This window comes from Strix uralensis, chromosome 16, assembly GCF_047716275.1.
Source record: "Strix uralensis isolate ZFMK-TIS-50842 chromosome 16, bStrUra1, whole genome shotgun sequence".
NCBI lineage: Eukaryota > Metazoa > Chordata > Aves > Strigiformes > Strigidae > Strix > Strix uralensis.
Window position 1 is genome coordinate 3062630 of NC_133987.1, and position 20316 is coordinate 3082945.

The following is a 20316-nucleotide window of genomic DNA, read 5'->3' on the forward strand; positions in this document are numbered from 1 at the left end:
CCCCTCTTTAGAGGGTTCATGTCTCAACCCTTCAGCCTCGAAAGGGGTTGAACATTTGGGCACTAGTGCCTCTGGGATGAGGCACAGTGTTAAGGAGCATCCAGCAACGTGGCCCAGGTGGGATGTTCATATCTGCATCTTGAGCTTATAAGTGAAGTTCAAGTTGGCTGTGGAGTGTTCACAGGCCAGGAGGCCAGAAAATACAAGCTCTTAACTTTTAAGGGACCTGTAACAAGATGAATCTGGGATGTCAGGTGTCTGAATTAGCCAAGAGAGAACAGGCAGCAACACAGAAGCCCCCTCTTGAAGGAACATGATTCCAGTGTCCATTTGGTCTCCAGGGAATGGACAGATATGGCTGTGTCCTCCTTAGCCTGCAACACCCATCTGGCTGTCAGATTCCCTCTTTCCACAAAGCAGCTGGAGAGGTTCTGGATAGAACTGAGAATGACTTTCCCACTGCAGCCTAAGAAACACTGTCAGCACCTGAAAAAACTGAGATTTCAGACCTGTAAACACTTCTATGCATGTATCTGTGCAGCCCTCTGCCTGCAGCAGACAGTGGTGGTGTGGAGAGCCTTGGATTCTCCTTCCACGGGGCCTGTTACCAAGACAGCAACCAAGGCACTGACAGACAACAGGTCCTGCCCAAACACTAAGTCCATGAGTCCGTGATGAGTCCAGAAACCAAATATTAATTTCTCAAGTCTTGGCAATGCTCCTTCACCGTCCTCTGAATTATTCCTATTCGCTAGCACAACGATTTCCAAACCTTTGGGTCAATCCAGACCTGCCCTTTGCAAGCAGTAATAACCAAGTGTGGGAGCACACACTTGCCTGTATCCCAGAATAGAAAGCAGCTGGAGTTGCATCTGAGCACTGCCAACAGGAAGATGAGAGTTTCAGACACTCCTCTTTTTCTGCTGACACTGTCTTTACAGGCTCTCCTCACTGCTCTCCACTACATATACAGTTCCTTTAACTGCTGATTTTCCACAGGTGGTGAAGTTCCAGATGCTCCTGGGAGGCTTTTCCAACTTTATTTATTCTATTTAAATAACAAGGGCATATGGTTTATTACAGCTTAAAGGGTTTGTGTGTGTATGTGGGGGGAATCTTAAGAGAACAAAACATCTGAGCCCGGGATTCAGAGAGCTACCAGGACCTCTGAGCACACAGATACTAGACACCAGTGCCCGGCCACAGAGGAGCAGAGAACCACCTCTGTCAGCAAACATCAGACCAAGGGCTGTGAATGAGTTTCTAGCTCCTCACCTACATCACACTAGATCCTTCAGTGCTAGCAAGGAGATTTATACCAGCCCAGGAGAGCATCAGGACTCCTGTTCCCTTTCTAGAACAGCTGCCATCCCCCGAACAGGATGCAGGTCCAATCTCCAGGACAAGGCCAGAGCCAGAGATCAGGTTAAACAGGATCTCACCGGGAGCTGAAGCAGCTACACACAGCCCTTGGAAACAAAGTATTCATGCTGAATCAAGCTGTGCCTGCTCCCTCTACAACCAGGGGAGCCCTGGCTAAGGACAGACTCAGCATGACAAATGCTTCTTTGAGGGAGGATCTAAGCATGGAGGCACAGAAAGATAAGGAGCCCTTCAGTGCTACGAATCTGAGAAAGTGGGAAGGAAAGAAAGCACCGATGGGGCTGATTTCTACAGTTAGGTTTTACAATACTTACCTACTCTCAGAAGGGAGGGGAGGAGGCAAGGAAGGGAGCAAGAAACTGAACTCATTAAACTGCTCTTTCATCTGAGGAGCTGGGACATCTTCAGCAAGGAGGGTGGACTCCCGGGACCAAAGGACACTTGATTCCCCCCATTTAGCTACCCACACCTGAGGTATGTTTGAACAATCACTTCAAAAGCAACCCCTGCAGAGGAAAGAAAGCTGGATGAAGAGGAAACGCTATTTGTTGTTTTCATTTCTCTGTCTTTGAGCTAATTAAGGAATTTCTTTTTAAGTGAGGGTCTGTGGTCTACCTCAAAAGAGCCTGCACTCCTGTCCTGGTTTCGGCTGGGATAGAGTTAATTTTCTTCCTAGTAGCCAGTACAGCATTGTGTTTTGCATTTAGGATGAGAATAATGTTGATAACACACTGATGTTCTAGTTGTTGCTCAGTGTACTTACACCAAGCCAAGGACTTTTCAGCTGCTCAGGCTGCCCTGCCAGCAAGCAGGCTGGGGGGGCACAAGAAGCTGGAAGGGATCACAGCCAGGACAGCTGACCCCAACTGGCCAAGGGATATTCCATACCATAGGGCATCAAGGATCAGTACATCAGTACAAGGATCAGTATATCAGTACATAAACTGGGGGGAAACCTGGCTGGGGAGCACTGCTCAGGAGCAGGCTGGGCATCGGTCGGTTGGTAGTGAGCAATTGTTTTCCATTTGCATCACTTGTTTTTCTTGGGTTTTATCTTTTTTTGTTATTTTCCTTTTCAATAAAATTTATTATTATTTTATTTTATTTCAAATATTAAGCTGTTCTTATCTCAACCCATGAGTTTTCTTACTTTTACCCTTCTGATTTTCTCCCCTATCCCACAATGGGGGGAGTGAGCAAGCGGCTGTGTGGTGCTTAGTTACCAACTGGGGTTAAACCACAACAGCTCCCTGTAGAACAGAGCAGGGAAGGGCAAGGCGGGCAACCAGAGTCAGAGCCCTGCAAGTCCCTAGACACTGCAGGGACTGCTGGCTCTGTGCTTCTCTGCAAAAATCCCAGCTACTCCAAACCCTCAGAATCTCACTGTTTTCCCACACACATCTGCAGCAGATGCCTTTCCCCTTTGCACCTTGGTTTTCTCATCGGTACATCACACAAAAAGCAAGTCTTGTTGACATCAGGCAGACCTATCCTTGCATCTTTCAACACTTGCCTTGTGTTTTAAGAAACCAACACGGAAAATGCTTTTGAAGCTTCACAGACAGCCAAGATGAGGCTAAGACAAAGGCATGGTCTGTACCTTTATTCTGGTCTCATAATACCTGGCCTCAGCGCAGGGTGGTCAAGTTAAAGCATGGTGGGGAGGGGGCTGCACAGGTGGAGCACACATCCAAGAAGACAGCACAGGCAGCTGGGAAACAGGTTTGCCAGGACAAACGGCTCCTGGTGTGGGACTGTGCAGATAGATCCCTTGCATGAACTAAATGGCAAAGGTTTTGCCCTTCGCACACCTCACAGGGCTATTTCCTGCCGTTCTTCCCAGCACAGTCTGTAGAGGATACAGGCATTCTGCATCAGAAAACAAAAGCATCTGCGTGTGCAGGGTAGTTTGGTCCATAGGCCTGGATGAAGACCACCTTCTACAACTTTAGATGTCACACACCTGAACAAGGGCATTTGCACCTTATACTAGCACCCCTCCTATCCCCTGTTTGAGGTTATTTCACACCACTTTCCAATGTCAGCACTGGAGGCTGGGGTGGGAGGAGAATTTTCCTGTTTCCCAGGACTAGAGAGATGTGGGACTAAGCCTAAACATGCTGTGGGCCCGTAACTGGAAAAAGCCAGGAAAATCTGATGGGACTGTAAACCAGGCACACTCAGGACTCACCCATAGCCCCTTACTCCCAGTGCAACCTCCCTCTCACGTGGAGAGGCTGGAAGAGGAGATTTACTGGTGGCTGCCAACCTGAATTGCTGCTCAGCTAAGATTTATGCTGCAATTTGTAGTGCTGTTAAAATAAAATTGAAAGAGTGGTGGGGGAAGAGAAAGAGAGAACAAAAGAAAGGGGAGGGAGGAGAAATGGATCAGCAGCAACACCACGGCTCCAAAGCGGCCTGCTCCCATCTCTCACAGCTCCATTGAATAAATCACCCTGCATTTCCAGCTGCTGTGCTTCAGCCTTCAGTTCTTGCAATGCTAATAACTGGGCTCAACTTCACAGGGGAGCACACACAGGGTACAGTTAACAGAAACCTGTCCATCTCCACAGCGCTGAAGCATCAGGCTCAATAAATACAGCAGGCAGAGAATGACACAAAAGGTCCAGGGCATCTGCAGGCTGGTGGCTGCTCACAGAACTTCCACACTGCAGCCACCAAGGCTCCAGAGGACAGGAGAAGGGACACTCCCACCCTAAATGTCACCCCCCCTGCCTTCTACCTTCTCATTCCAGCACTGGTTAAACACTATTCCTACCTGCCAAGGTCAGAGGTGAGTGAAATTACCCCCTGTACCTCCAGGAGCTTGCCAGCTCTGCACACTAGATCTGCAGGAAAAAGGCTGAAGTCATGGATCAATATCCTGGCATGTGCAAAGAGCCACAGGACACCCCCACCGAGACCCCCTCCTGACCCCTTCCCCCTTGGGAAGCCAAGGAAAAGGTCAGAGTGCCTTGCAGCTCTCAAGGGATCCTGGCTCTGTGCTCCAGGACTGGACACTGACACATGACCTTCAAACAATGAAAAGCAAAACCTCTTTAGTGAACTTTAACAGAACAGCTTCCTCTTGACATCAGGGAAACTCACCCCACCCTGAGCCAACTGCTCTGTCCCATACTGCTGAAACCATGGAGGAAATTCAGAATTACATCCGAGGAGACTTTGGCCTTTCACCACCTCAGCATCCCTGCTCTTTACAGAAAGAGACAGGCCAGTTTCGAGGATTCACACCTCATTACAGAAACCACCACAGGGCAATTTAATGAGAGACCAAAATATCAATCCAACCATAGCATACCAGCATCAGTGAGCCCTCAAGCCCTGCTACTGAAGTACCTTCTCATGGTGCTCCAGCCAGCAACTGAGTCCCAGTTCTTTCTTGCAAGGGAGGTGGGAGAAGATGGAATCCTAAGCACAGGCTGAGTCCCAACCAGCAATGGATCTGTTTGTGCCTGTGCAGTTGACCTATAAAGGTCACTTACTTCTGTTTCTCATGTGCCCGAACTTTAGAGGGAACAATTATCAACAGTTTCCAAGAAGTCCAGTGGGACAAAATATGTGGATCTTACTGTGGCTTGGCCATGAATGCTTCCCTCTTGCACAGTCTACTTATCGTTTTCATATCCTTGCACTGATGGCTTCTAGACCAGTTCTGGGCCAATCTTCTGTACCAGCGTGCACATAAAAAACACCTCTGGATGTGCAGAGCAGACCCAGAGCTGTGCCCTCTGTGGCACAGCACCCAGAGCAGACAGCGAGATGGGCTCCTTCAGCATGTTGTGATCCCCACCAGCCTAAAACCCTCCCCTGCACCTTCCTGCCCCACTGGCACCAAGTGAAATGTGGCAGTCACCAGTGCCTCGAGGCCACCCAGGGCAGTCATCGTGTCACAGGAAATCACCCACCAGGATACCATTGGCAAACCAAGTAGGACACAATCCAGGAGGACACAAGAGCACTGCACCACATCAGAAGCCCAGCATGCTCCCACCACCCCATCAAACAAAGGTTCAACGCATGAACCCATATTCATGTTCAGTTTGGCATCACTGTGCACTTTGAAAACGGTGACTGGTTTCTCTGGCTTCTTGGAGCCAGCAAGGAGGACTGGGTCGGTTATGTGGAGCTGAAAGGGCCAGCAGCAGAGCAGAACAACACTGTGCTGGGGCAGGCTGAGCCACATGACCACCCAGCACCCCAGCATGCTCCTCCTGTTCATGCCCCATGCTCTAGAGCTACTGTCACCTTAACTGAGTCAGCAACACATCTGGCTGGGCAGTCAGTCAGGCAGTAATGACCAGGGAAGGCCCTACAAGTTATACTGTACCCTGGAGGCCTTTGGACTCGGTAATTCAGGCCGTAGTACTGTTTACTGCCTCGTAAAGATGACACATACTTAAGTTAGTGCTTTGACAGCTGGAACATAGAGGATGCTCCTGGCTTGAGCACGTGCAATTAACTCTCCAAGTGCCACAGAGAAGCATTGTGCCATCACAGGAATCCAGCAGAGGCCATGCTGGGGCACCTCTAACAGCTCAGCACTCCTTCCCTGTAGCAGGACACAGCACTTCCCACCAGGGAGGGAAGCTCCCACGCTTGTTTAAAGCTCCTGACCCTCTTCAAGTCACATACACTCTCACAAACAGCTCTCAGGTAACCTCAGCACACATGCTCCTCAAGGACAACCTGAAGGACATCACTGCCAACCTGAGGACACAGGACAGAGAGGAGAGAAAGAGCACGTGTCCTGCCTGCAGAGACTTAAAACGCTGTACAAGACAGATGGGTCTTGTCAGCTGCTGCGCCCTCCCCACCACATCACCACCAACAGCAGTCCCTCCAACGGCCACACACTCACACACGCAGAGCGACCAGGGGCTGCAGTGCCCACACCAGCACGCCCAGAAGACACAAAGCATCTAAACATTTGCTGTAGGAAAACATAACCCAAGGAAAACAGGCCATTGTGCCAAGCTTTGCTAGGAGATTCTCTAGGGGGTGCATAAAGCAATGATGTGCCCAACGCCCGTCACTGCATGTGCCATGGAGGCTGCTGTGCCACGGGCTGCAACCCTGTGCAAAAAATTCTTTTCCACATTTCAGAAGCACCAAGGGCTCCTCCCTGCAGACAGCCACAACAGCTGTGGGGTAAGGCAGGAGGAGAAACCTCAGCTCCTCAGCACAGAAGGTTAAAAAGGACCCACTTGCTGGTGGCCCAGGTCCCAGTGTCGCATGGGGCACATGCTAGCCAAGACCAGGGCTGTGAATAAAAGGTGTCGTCTCCTTGCTGCCCCAAGGAATCAGGGGGAAAATACATATACATACACACACACATCTATCCATCTATAGTTTGACTTTTCCAGTGTATGCAGGTTAAAATTAGGTTTTCAGGAAGACAGAAGATCCTGCTTGTGTCCACCTTCTCCCCACTCCACAGTTGGGGAATGCTACTGACCAGGGGGTATGAAGACCCCGTCCTTTCCCTGTCAAAAGGTGACAAGAGCCAGCCTCCCAGCATCTCCTTTTGCTCTAGTCAATCTGCCACGCTCCAAATGCAGGAGCCCAGCTCTGTGTAACTACAAGCCCCAGCATGCAATACCACTCCGAGCTCTGGGAGCAGCAAGGCTTGAACCAGTGCGTCTGGAGACAAAAACTGAGCTCTGTACCGCTCTGGGCAAGGGCAGGCGAGGCCCCTCCAGCTCCCGTCAAGCTGCCGACTTGGCAGCCTTTAAGCACCTGCAGCCCAAACTCTCATCCTCACCCCATGCACTGCCCCAACGCTCCTGCCGATTGTCCCATGGCCATCCAGAAGGGCTGCAGGCTGCGTTCACACTTCACTTCAAGGTTCCTTCTGGTTTGAATGCCCTGCTGCAGCCTCATAAATGCCATCTGTAACACAGGAGCAGCTTCCTTCTCTTCAGATCAGTTCTTCACACCTCCTTACAGTGACCTTCAGCACCTACCCCTCGCTGGGATTCAGTGATGCTTGTGGGCACGGATGCTGTGAGATGCACCGGCTGGCACGGGCTGCCGGCTGCAATACTGGTGCCTTGCCAGCGCCAGGCAGAGTGGGAAGGCTGGCAGGCGCGGCAGGGCGAGAAGCACGGGATGGTATGCAACTCCAGCAAAAGCCCAGGGCAATTTGTTGAGGAGAGTGGCTGATAAGGCACAGCTACCTGGGTGGGCTGTGGATCCCTGGGCAAGAACAGACCAATGCAGCCCCAGCTTCCCAAATGCAAACAACATCCAGTCACAGCTTATCTCTCCTCTCTGTGCCCCTTGAACAACTGCCCTTCTGTTCCCAGCAGCCCCGCATGGGGGGGGCTGTTTCATCCAAGGGAACAAAGCCCTGCAGAGGGTTCGTTCAGTACACGCTCCCCTCCGTCTCCTCCACACACGAGCACCAGCCTGCAGCCGAGATAGGACCAACACAGGCTTTTAGTGCCATGGCCAGCTTGAGGCAGGCGCTTGCAGGGAGGGGTGAAGAGAGACTGCAGCTCTGCATGTCTTCCCCTCTCCCTTTCTGAATCACATTAATCAGAGACCTGAGCCCAGAGCCACTAGTGTCAAACTGGTCAGAGAAATCCAACATGTGCCTTTTGCAGCAACCAGTACCTGGTAATTTTGGAGGAAAGCAACGAGCTCCAGAATAAATCCAGGAAACAGCTGGCCATGTGGCAGCTTGGAGGGGAAGAAAGCTCCCTGCCCACACTACGGGCAGAAAGCAGGAGGCTGTTCTTGCCCTCACTCCCCCTCTCACAAGCCCACAGCAGCAAGAGCATGAGGTTAAACCCAGCCCATCTCCCTCCAGGACAGATGCTGCATAGTGTTAGCTGGATGGGCTTATAGTTTCCACCTTAGCTCTTTCACATGACACTGGGAGAAGAAGAAATAACTCCCCCACTTTCCTACATTTTCTCCTTCCTTGCAGCAGCTCAGCCAGCCTCCTGAGCTTCCTGCTGTCATCACGTCCATCCATCAGCTCCTTCTGGAGGACTGAGACCACTTTACAGCTCCAGGCTACATGCGTGACACCTCTCGGGGTGGGGTAAGTGATTTGCCATGAAACACTAGACCAAGCTCCTGCCTCTGCAACCAAAAAAAGTCAAGGGAGCAATGCAGAAGGGTTGCTCTGGAAAAAAAACTCTGCTCTGGCTCCTCTTACTATTTCCTACTCTTAAAAAAATAAAAAACCTCAAATTTTTCACCACTTAGCAATCCCTTTCCCACCCACCCCCAACACACCTGCATCTGGAAAGATGCCTGCTCCAAACAGTACCAAGGGGCTCTACCAGCCCTCCAACCACACGTTGCTGCTACACAGAGTACAAGGGGCCAGCTTCTTTCACAGCAAAACTGCATCTCCAGGATCTCTTCCCAAAAGAGATGACCACGTATCTATGCACAGCCAAAGAGGGGTGCTAACCTCCTTCATGCAGTGCAGCATCCTGAGAGCACCAAAGCAAAATTCCCCAACACCTGGCACTCGGAGAAGGACCTGAACCTACTCAGCCACCGCAGTCAGGTGCTGCTTTCCCTTAAGGTTGGCACTATCAAAGGAACAGGTCTACCGTGCTCTCCATGCTGTGACAGCAACACTCTAGGAAAGGGGTTCAGGCATTTCTGTTCAGATCTTAGCCAACCCTGCTGTGTAAGACAAGGACACACACTCCAAATTACTCTCTGCCCTGGCTTTTGCTCTCTCTCTGGAGAGGATAAGCAAGCAGGATAGCTCTCTTACCTGCACTTGTGGGAAAAGGAGATGGGGAAGGTTGAGGGGCAGACGGGGAACAAAGGGAGAGTTTGTTTGGGTACCTACTGAGAACTTCAGTCTCCGCTACTCTGTCATCCTCCAAGTTCTTCACGGCTCCAGAACTATAAATAGCCTCAATTTAAACAACTAAGAGGCTTTGTGAGTGAGCAGACTGCTGGAGCAGCCAGCATGGAAAGCGGATGGGCAGGGCTGGAAGCCTCAGGCGGATGAAACAGCACACCATGCTGCTAACTCCCTGGCACTGCACGCTTTCTTGAGCAAGACACTATTCCAGCTGCTGCACGCTTTGGTGAGAACTGGCAAGCAAACAGTTACAAGCCCAATGTTCCCATCAAGCAGGTATCCACGACAACCTGCAGCACTTTACCAAATCCCAGCTCAACTTTGATGCCACAACAACTTCCAGAGGGAGCACAACCCGCACAGGGATGCATCTGCCTCACCGTAGCACCTGGGGAACACAAGCTCCGCTCCGGTGTGATGAACAGGCATGTCCTGAATATCAGAGCTGATGCTAGTATCCTTGTGGTTTGGAAGAATGGTCTCTTTCTCCCTCCTCATGCCTCCTCTGTGGATATAGAGTCAGAGCAGATTTTGGTTATCCCCAGCTTTTCCACAGCCACATGTCTCTGTTCTTTGCATGGAGGCCTGGGAGGGGACTTGGACCAGCTGGACCCCACAGGTCCCTTCCAAACTCAACCAGTCTGTGATGCATGCAAGGTGCAAAATCAACTCTCTGAGCACACCCAAATCCAAGCTGGCTGCTGATAAAAACCAGGGGACTGCGCCTGTCCCAACCCACAGCCCCAGGCCCAGCTCTGTTGGGGTAACTGTACTCCAAGGAGCACGGACACTGGCCCACGGAGGCTGTCAGACCTCCTGAGGCTGACGCCCAACCTGAGGTCCAGTGACAGAAAACAGAAGCAGAGAAACCCTGCTGAGTCACCTGATGCTTTACCAGTAGCTTTTCTTCCCGGACATCTCACTTCTCTTCTGGGCCTTGGTTTCCCCAACAAGAAACACATCCTCCAGACACCAGTTCTGCTCATGTTGCAGTCAGAGGTGAAGTGCCACAGCACAGGAGGTGGGAGGAGCTGCGCACAACCACGTTCCCCCTCCACAGGGCTCCCTGCCACTCATCGGTGTGCCAGTGTCCCATTATTAACATCTCCATGAGCCTCAAGACAGCTCAAAGCCCCCAAGAGAGGACTGGGTGATGTTACCCAGCAGTTCTGACTTGCTGCTTTCCAGGCATTTAAGCCACGGGGTTCACAAACACCAAGGTCATGGATGCCTCACTCTGGGTTTCTCTCCAGAAGTAAGAGGCCCTTCTGGGGAGCAGGGGGAGTGGTACAGCAAGCGCCCTCCCACCAGCTGCCAACAAAAAAAAAGCAGGTTTCTTCGCTTTCCGCTAAAAGCAGAGGGATTTCTATATTTTTAGCATTTAAAAAAAAAAAAAAAAAAAGAGTCTGTTCCTCCCTCGGCAGTCATTGAGGCCCAGAGGTGTTTCATTCTGAAGAGGCTTTTATAGAAAAATACAAAGCCTTTGCAAAACGCCGTGGGAAATCCCAGAAAATGCATATTCTCTGGAAAAGGAAGGAGCTCAGAGAGCTTCAGCCAAACCGAGTGGTGGGCAGAGACACTTAAGATTCAGCTGCACAGATCTTGCAACACTTTCCCCAAAAAACCTCTCCTGAGCAGAGCAAACTCGAGCAGTTCTCAGTTCTCAACAGGACTCTGTTGCTCTTTACAAATCCTGGGGAGTGGTGACTTGGTGAACAGAAACACCACCCGGGAGACAGTTCAGTGCCCTAATTCCCTCCTAACACCTTTCAGATGTGGAAGGAGGCACTCTGGAGAGGTGCCACAGTCACTCCCAGCTGCAGCAGAAGCCACTGTGAGCCCCAAACCGTTCAACTGCAGCAGCCACAGCAATGGAGCTGTGTCCCACTGGCAGCACCCAGACTTGTGGCACTGCACCTTGCTGCTCTCAGCTTCACAAAGGGTTTGGTACATCAGGAAGCTCAGCCACGATGGGTCTGCAGGCTCAGCTGAACACTCACATCCAGCCCGGGCCAAACACCTTTAAGTGTACGAGCAAGGAGGAGCCCAAGGGGACATGTAACAGCCAGAATTCGTCTGGCTACACACAGTTACCAGGGATGTATTTAAAAACATCATCTTTGCCCTAAGCAGAGATTTCAGCAATAAGATCCCTCTAACTAACATGCATATAACCTCTACTCTTTAAGTAGCTACGTCCTCCTGCAGCGCTGGGGAAGGCAAAGACATGCTCCTGTTGAAAAGGTGCGACGCTGACACATAGAAAGAGACTGTGCAGCCTGGTCCAAAAGAGACCAGGGACTCAAATCTGGATGTCACAAGTCTACTGCTTCTATAATTAAGGCCCTTTTTCTTATTCCTCCTGCCCACCTGTCTTCAGCAGAGAGGGAACTCCAGACCACCAGCCTCACCCAGGCAGCAGGAGACAATGCAGCCTCCTCCCAGCTTCTAAATTCTTGAAAGCCAAACAGCACGGATTTCTTCCCTTATTCCCACCCCACTGTCAGGGAAGCCTCCCTCAATTCTCTCACCAAGTGCAGGCTAAAGTCACTCGTGAATTACTTGCATCCCTGTTTTCCTGCCAAGGAAGGTCTGCGTTCACGCCTGAGACAGACCAGAGGAGGTTTGGCTCTGCCCTGCTCTAGAGCAGCCAAAGCATTATCAGCCCTGCAGACAGGGACAGAAAATCAGCAGGAAAAGCAAAGTCTATCCATGAACTCCTGTCCAGCCTCAAACTGACTCCCCCATACTCCACTTCCTTCCTGCACTACAGGACTCCAGGGACGAGGACATTCAGAGGCAGCGCTACCTACCCTGACTTGTTCTGTTGACTTACTTAATTTTTTAAAGAAATATATTTATCTGTTCCTCTCTGGAAACCAATCATCCGCTGCTTCTTCACCCTGTTGTTTCACCCGTCTCGCCATGGGAACTGCAGGTACTTTGATGCCTGACAGCCTGGCTGATCTCAGCAGGTCTTTTGAACCCACTTCCATAATCACTGCCTAAAGCGAGTTCTTCCCACGCAATTCACTGCTCAGTGAATCACGGCCAGTGATTTTCCTGTCTCCAGGAATCATGCAGCACTTAGCCAGGATGAGTTCTCTTCTCCCTTTAGCAGGGGAAATACATAATTATCAGAAAAAACACTCTTGTCCTAACAGGACAAAGGCTTTATCTGCACTGAGACCGGCAGTTCCTGTTCTTGCCCCAGCATCCGCTCCACCACGAAGGCTGGTTGTTCAGGAAAATTATTTCCACGTGTCAAGATTTCATTTAGTTTCTCAAGCTCCTCCAAGCTACAGACTTTGAATCATGAGCCGTCTCTGCTGGCATATACAAGGCTGCAGAGACACAACCTTTTCAGTGTGCAGTGCCAGCTTTGCACTGGAAGCTCCTAAATCTCAGTGCTGGCTGTGCATGGGTATATCGGGGTATTCATCTGTGAGCTGTCGACACCTTCCCCAACTCTTCAAGGCAACAGAGGAAAAACCAGCAGTCTGGAAGGAATAATCCTGCAGGAAGGACCCAGCTCTGTTCACAGGATCCCTCTAAACTAGAGGGGACAAACTTACACAGCACAGATCACCAACCAGAACTGTGGGTGAGCCACAAAGGTTGGTACACACAGCAATGGATGTGGGGAACTGCATAAAATAGCCTTTTTAAAGGCCTCTTGGGCATTGCTAGGAACTCAAGTCCATGACTGAGAGCAAAGACAACAGCTAATTGGTTTCACATTGTTACCAGCTCAACAGGGAAACCCAAGACAGGGCTACAAAGGAGCAAAGCGTGACGTTGCTTCCCTCAGAGTCTCCCGGAGTTGTGCACCGTGAAGCACTTTCCGGGACTCGCAGCAGCAGAAAGGCAAGAAAACAAGGACTGCATGACAGATACTACATGACCATCACAGCAAACGCCTCCAGTGGAAAGCCACAACAGCTCAGGGACACTCAGAAGCAAGCAGCTATTCCTAAAAGACTAGCGGCTCCAAACAGACTCAAGCAAGTACAAACACCCAACCAGGCTGGAATCTACACAAAGCAGGCGTTAGGCAAAGGCTTAAATATTACTAGCACAAAACACGGCAGCCTCTGTAGCCAAGCCCCCAGGCAGAGGATTTTTAGATGCTTTTGACATACCTCTCAACCTGTCAGAGACTGAATGCAGGACACCAGCCCTCCGACATGAAGAAAAATTCCTCACTGCAAGTGGCTGATGGGGAAGGGGCAGAAGCAATGACTGAGAGACACATTTGAGGTGCTGATTTCATCGAGGAGGGACAGAAATTGAGGGTTGGAAACACCGAGCTCTTTTTCAGAGCAATTCTGTTTTGGTGAGTTTTATTCTCCCCGGATCTGGTATTCAAAAGCATTTCACTGCTTTTGCATGAAAACAGCTTCTCCTGCTCTTTTGAGTTCAGAAACTCTTGCTACTTATCGCCACCCAACCTGGAGTCACAATCCTCCATCTGTGGTACCTACAGTGTAGTTGGGAGGTCAGAAAGAAGAGGAGCCACAAGAACATGGCAAACTTGTTAAAGGAACTGAGATCCCGTTCCCAGGCAGCCACCTTCACAATTTAGGTGAGTGAGGAAGAGCTGGGATGGGTCCTGCAGTCTATCCTGCAGGAGACATCAGCAGCCCTGTAAAAAGGACATGGCTTGGCATCACTCAAATGGGTGAAAATTTGGCTCTAGCTTTCATGAGGAATTGAACTGAGCCTCTGAACGGAAGGACCTGACACCCAACAGGATGCAAAGCAACTTATCTCCCAAATGCACCGCCCCGGATTCAAGCTGAGAGGTAAGCAGGTAAGCAGGCTCCTTCCCCTCCTCCTTACCTTCGCACCCGGTGGTGTAAATGCTGGTGCTGCCGTGTTATAAGGGCACTTTCCCAAACAGGGCCACTGTGACTACTCCTATACCAGCTCACGGCTGGGTGCCCCGGGTAGGGTGCGCTACTGAAGCCATGGTCCGACTCCGTCTCTGCGGCCAGCGATGAGGCAGAGCTCCCCATGGTTCCCCCCTACCCAGGCCACGCTGAGATTTATCCTAGGTTAGGTCCAAGCCAGTGGCACGGGCAGTTCGGGTGGAATAGGCGAGGCGCTGCGGCATGGGCTGCTGTAAAGATCCCAACACACTGGAGAAAGGAAGGTCGGTTCTGATCAATAGTTGAGAGAGAAAAAAAAAAAAAAAAAAAAAGAGAGAAAGGGGAAAAAAGGAAAGAAAAAGAGAGAAAGATAAGGTATGATTTCAGCAACAACCCTCCAGTTTTAGAAGCCTATTAATGCATGCTCTGACCAGGATCCCCATCCCAGTGCTCACTGGGATGGGAAGGGCCATTTCACTGTATCCAGCTTTTGCTGCCTCAAGAAAAGCCCTCCATAGTTAAGCACCAGGAGTTCCCAGGCAGGGGGAAGCAGCCTGACTGGAGAGGAAAGCACACCAAAGCCCAGAGAAAGCCCTTGCCAGCACAGTAAAGCAGCAGAAAAGGGGACAAGCAAGCCTCACTTAGAGCCCAAATCAGCAGCCCCTGGGAATCACACACACAAAAAGGTTATTCTGGAAGCTCTGGGCTCCGACTGGCACACCAAGGTTTTAGTTACCTCAGCTACGAGGAGTACAACTTGATGACTTGTATGCGGTGAGGAGATTTTATTTTTCTTTTATGTAAACTAAAATATCCCTCTTTTCCTGTTCCCCACTAACATCACAGTAAGGCTGAAAACGGACTGCACAAGTATGTTTTCTGTGACTACTTCACACAGTGCAATGAAATACTTCCAGCTCAAGCCAATTTTTAGCTGATACTGAGCATGCTCCTACCCACAGAAGCAGGTTTGGGACTTTGACTGTTCTTCCTTTTCTCCTTCTCTCTTTCCTACTTTTTAGAATTCATTCTTTGAGCATCCTCAGTTAAACTACAGAAACACTTCATGTCCTCTAGTATTCAAAGAAGTTTAACCACACACATGTCTCTCCTTAAAGGAAAAAGGCACAGCAATCTGAATGAGTGTCAGGAGGAACGGATCAAGGGAACATTTAACAGAGCAAAAAAGAAGAAACAAGGAAGAAGAAAAATTTACCCACCAGGATTTATAGAGATGAATGAACCATAGAAAGACCTTTGCGAAGAAATTACTTTGTGCTGTACAAAGGCTGAAATGAAGACTCCTAAAATACAGTTTTTCAATCCCAGGATTGATCTAGGGGATCAAGAAAGGCCTTGGTAGATAACAGACTCTCGAATGCAGCAACTCAAGAAGCAGGTACAGTTTTGCTACGAGCTTAATACCAGAACGTGCCTGCATTAGGCCACTAGCTGGAGAATGTTAACTGCTTTGTCATGGTCTCGTCTCTGTAACCTGCAAAGCCTGGACTAACAAAATAAAACTGAAAAAAAAAAAGCCCAAGAACACAATTTTCCCTATCTCGATTTCCTCATTTTAATTGGTCTGCCTAACTGCTGTGCATCAGCCAACACATCTCCATGCTTTGCTTCCCGCTACCTGCCCAACAGCAAGATTTCACTGATTTTTGCAGATCCAGCCAAAGTGGATCCTTGGCGCTTCCCCTCTCATTTCCTGCTATTCAAGCAGTTAATTTGTAACAGATCTGAATTTCTGGCTAAATGAAAGCCATGTGATGTGAGGGGACGAATATTTCCAAGTCTCTTCAGCCCAAGTCTAACTGGAGACATCGGTTGTCCCACACCTGCGGCGCCTCTGGCTTTTCTGCCGCATCCCTCGGCGGCTCTCCCGTCCCGGGCGCTGTACGTGCTCCAGCAGCCACGCTGCACGGCAGCAGCAAAGCCACGGGGGATGCAACTAAGAGACCTGCGAGGAGAACAAACCGTCTCTCACCTCAAGACTTGGGTTATACCACGAGAAAGTAAATAAATAAAGGCAAGATGGGTAGAAACACAGTCCCGTACAGTTCACTGCAAGCTGAAACAGAAGGCAGGATGCTCAGTCAGTTAATAGCCTTTCTCCCCCGCCTCCAGCAGAGCTAAACTGACAAATAAAGCAACTCCACAGGCTGGTTTAAGACCACTTCCTCAGCTGACTCTCAAGCTGGAAAAGCAGAGCAACCCTTTGCTTCCTCCTCCTACACACAGAAACGCCAGTTTAGCTCACCACGACGGGCGAGAGACATGCCTGCTGCCCGCATTACTGCTGGTTCCCAACGTGTTGCTTGTGTCTCGGCCCGTCCTCCTCTGCCAGGTCTGCCCCAGGGAGTCTGAGCAGGCAGCTCAACGCAAACACTCTGCGGGGAGAGGCGAGGCTGGGAGTCCTGCTTTAAAGCGGTGCAGTAAAGCCCCACGGTGGGTGGAGCTGGGGAGAGGAAGGGATCTATAAATAGGTGGAGGATAACCTAGCTAAGTCGTAGTTATCTCCAAGACTGCCTGGTCTAAGTGGGCTGCTTGGCCGCGAGCGCTGCGTGAAATCGGATTTCTCCAGGCAAAGCAGTAAATCCTTTTCTTCAGGGTCACCCCTCACGCTAGGTGAGAGCAGCCAATGAACAATATTTAGGGGGGAACGTTGGCCCAAGGAAAGAGAGGGTGAACCTGTTCAAAAACAAGAGGAACAGCAGCATTACAGCTCAATGCAGAGCATGTACGTGCTCGCCATGCCGAGCCAGAAAACGCCTTTGGCCAACACCAAGCAAGAAGTAAAGGTGAGAATGAAAACTACATTCTAGCATGGGAAGGGGTCAATTAAAGAAGCCTACAAAGAAGAAAGCCTCTCTGGAAGCACTCAGCCTTATTTTGAGGAACTTCTCCCACTGGGCAGGGCGATGCCCCAGAAGATGCCCTTCAGGCACATTGCCCGTGCTGAACAGGGGAGGCTTCAGCTGCGGAACAGGGGAGCAAAATGCCAAGAGCTCCTCTGCCTTGGCAGGAGGGAGCAGGAATTTCCTCCTAATTAATAAAGCACTGCTTCCACCTATCTAATCAGGAGAGGAAGCAACAATGTGAACAGATTGAAGTGTCTTGAGAAGGGTGGATCTCACTCATGGAAATTAACAGTTAAGCACCTTAGCAAGATGCTGAGTTTGGATTTTGTTTTTTTGCCCCTTGCAGCTGCAATAATTACTGGGTTTCAACTGACTCTGTTTAACTGCTCCCAAAATAAAACCAGATTTGAGCTATCCACCCCCAAGCCACTCGCACCCACTTACCCTGCTCTGTTGTATGTGATGCAGACCCTTCCTCAAACTGCCCCACCAGCACCCTGAGCAGCAGGCACTTCCAGGGAGCTCAGGATGGCAAAGCTTTCCCATGGAGGTTCCTCCTGCTGCCGAGACAGCAGAGCAATCACCCGGATGCTTCCAGATAAATCCTATTCCTCACCACCAGTCAGCAGTGCTGACCCTTTGGGCCCCAGCTCTTCTGTCACCCAAAGTGAAGTAGGCAGGAAGGGTGGGGAGCTGGGTCTGCCCAACCCCCTTTCCTTCCCTCCGGCTTCAAAGCAGGTTTTGGCTCTGAAGAGAGCAAAAAACGAAAAAAGGGAACTAGCTCATGTGTTTTAACGTATCTAGGAAGTTGCAGGATCAACTTTTCCAAGGATCCTCCTCGGATCAGCCCCAAGCTCTTCCCTTTGGCACGCAGCAGGAAGAAGAGACAGAGGACCCTGGAGCTGCTCCAGCCCACTGAGGAAACCAGTAAGACAGACTCACCCCAGTTGGTCCCATGTGAAGAAGCCTCTTCCTCGTGAAGGGATACCCCATACATTCCTTCTCTTATTAATTTATTCATCCATTCAGCAAAAGCCAGCTTAGCTCCTGCCTGAGTTTTCCAACCTCTCTTGCTTCTCAGCCTCCAAGACTCAGGGACAAGACTTTGTCACTGCATTAATTCCTCCACTCCCCCAACCTATAAATAAAGTCACCTCTGAGCTACTCCCTCGCCCCAGAGAAGATCCAGGGATGAAAACACAGCCACCCCGCACACCAGACAGCTCGTCTGAGGTGCTGGGGCAGCAGCTGGCCCAGGAGAAGGCACACCATCCCTCAAAGCTGTGCCCAGAGGAAGCCACACAGCAGGAGACTTTCTTCTAGGATTGAAGCTGCAAGTACCAGCCCTCCTCCTCCTTCTGGTGTGCAAACTCCCCTGCCAGGTGGCTGGCTAAGATGAGCTGGGATCTGGTACCACCCTCAACAGCAAAGGAAGAGCTCTATACTCTCACTCATGTGCAACCTGCTGCTTGCAGGGAGAAAAAAAAGGTTCCTGAAGAGCTTTGAATGTCCAGTCCCCACACAGAGCCCTGGCAGTAGCAGCCTCCTCTCAGGGGACTGCAGGATGTGACTCGCACATCCCAAACACAAAATAGTTCAGGGGCAGATGAGTGCAGCTGGAGGAGTGTGGCTGACTTGGGGCATCAAGCTGGAGGAGACCACTTCATACATCATGGAGACATGGTCAGCTCTTGGCCCTCTAACAGTGGCCACCACACACAGCAGGTGATCTCCCCACCTACCACGAAGGGAGGCACATGCTCACGGGGTCCAGGGTAAGCAGGAACAGTGTGAAGGGGTGGGTAAGGTACACAGCACAAGACACGTCCGTGTAAGAAAGTTATAAAGTCGCAGAGGAGGTCAGGCATGGGATAACTACAGAAGGATGTAGAGAAGAGGCCTGATGGTGTGTCATGCCAACCAACCAAGGAAAAGAAGCTCAAGCATTTGTGTGCACAGCAAGGGATACACAGGCAGGCTCCTAGCTCCACAAGGCAGGGTGGCGGAACCCGAGGATGTGCAAAGCCAGGTACCAGCACCAAGCAGAGCGTGACTTATATTTACCAGGCTGAAATGACCCTGATAAAAGACATAACCCCAGGGGAGGAAGGGTGAAGCATCCCTCTTCTTCACAAGGCCAGCGGGAAAAGAGCAGGCAAGCAACAAGACATCCACCTCAGACAGAGGCAGCACAGATTGAAGTCCAAGATGCTAATCACCAACCCAAAGAGAACTCTACGGCTCAAGTGCAGCAAGAGCTCCTGTCATCACCTGTGGGACCGCTGTTGCAAAGCAGCCAAGCAAACTGGAATGCTCCATGCTGAGCAGGTGTCTTGCACAAAGTTGTTGTCTTGGTGACAAGAAACAAAGTTTTGCTGCTCTTTATTTCTGCCCTCACCTGCCAAGCCAGCACTACAAGGCAGCCTAAGTGCTGCAGTCTTGGCAAGAAATTAAGGTGTGAACAAATTCCAGTTCCGTGCAAAGCTTCTGGCAGGGAGGGGTGGGAAGGTACCTCCAGGGACAGACTGAGGCATAGGTATAACAGGAAGGACGGGCCAGTGGTTGGCACACTCAGCTGGAACGTAGGAGGCTTTTTCAGCCCTCGTGCTCTACCACGGAGCTTCCCGTGTGACTCGGGGCATAGTCCTGTGACTCAGAAAGCACTGCCTTACCTCCCAGGGCCAAGAAGTCTTCAGGTTCGCAAGGCACTAGGATGACAGGCAGTGCACAAGCACCGCAAATGGGAGGACAGGATAAATGGAGAGAAGGGTAAAACAAACCCACCCAAATGTTTGTATGGGGCTGCAGGGCTGAGAGAGAGGTGAGTCAGACGTTCTGACCTTAGAGGAAATCTAGGGGACTGGACACTGCAAATCAGCTATTTTCCACATCACAGTGAGAAGCAAGATTGGTACGCTACTTGCTGAGAAATCATTAGATGAAATCAGCTGCCTGGAAACAGATTGCCAGATGGGCTGTTAATGAGGTAACAAGATAATTTAACCTGGAGTTCTAGACCAGCACAGAACAGGACCTTACGCCTCATGCTACGCTTTAGCAAAGTCCAGAACAGCAGCACATCTTTCTGGCCACAGACATTAACATGCAAAGGCAAGCTTGAGGATCTTTACCTTCTTTCAGCTGCCTTGAAACTGGTTCTGGCTCAACTTTAACACAGAAGAAACTCATACACAGCAGCTGAGTGGGGCTGAGCTGCATTTAATGCCCAGCACTGACTCTTCATAAGTATGCAGGCAGAGGAAGAGGTGTCCAAAGCCTGAAGTGAAAGATTGATAGGAAAAGTAGATTTATTGTAGAGCCAGCTTAGCCACAAAGC

The 20316-nt window shown here is 50.4% G+C and overlaps 1 protein-coding gene across 14 annotated transcripts in view; it reads right to left on the reverse strand.

Annotated features, from left to right (window-relative positions):
* Positions 1–20316, reverse strand: part of CAPN15 (calpain 15) — a 61580-nt gene that overhangs the window by 30629 nt on the left and 10635 nt on the right. For 5 of the 14 annotated variants that reach the window (XM_074886714.1, XM_074886711.1, XM_074886712.1 and 2 more), the window contains one exon: positions 14084–14403. The exons of 2 other annotated variants lie outside the window; for them this stretch is intronic. In XM_074886714.1, the coding sequence (XP_074742815.1) occupies positions 14084–14259 (176 nt within the window). In that variant the 5' untranslated portion in view covers positions 14260–14403. Of the gene's footprint in view, positions 1–14083; positions 14404–15332; positions 15449–16378; positions 16514–17423; positions 17509–20110; positions 20257–20316 lie in introns of those variants that run through there. 7 more of the 14 variants (XM_074886715.1, XM_074886709.1, XM_074886716.1 and 4 more) reach the window with 7 other exon arrangements.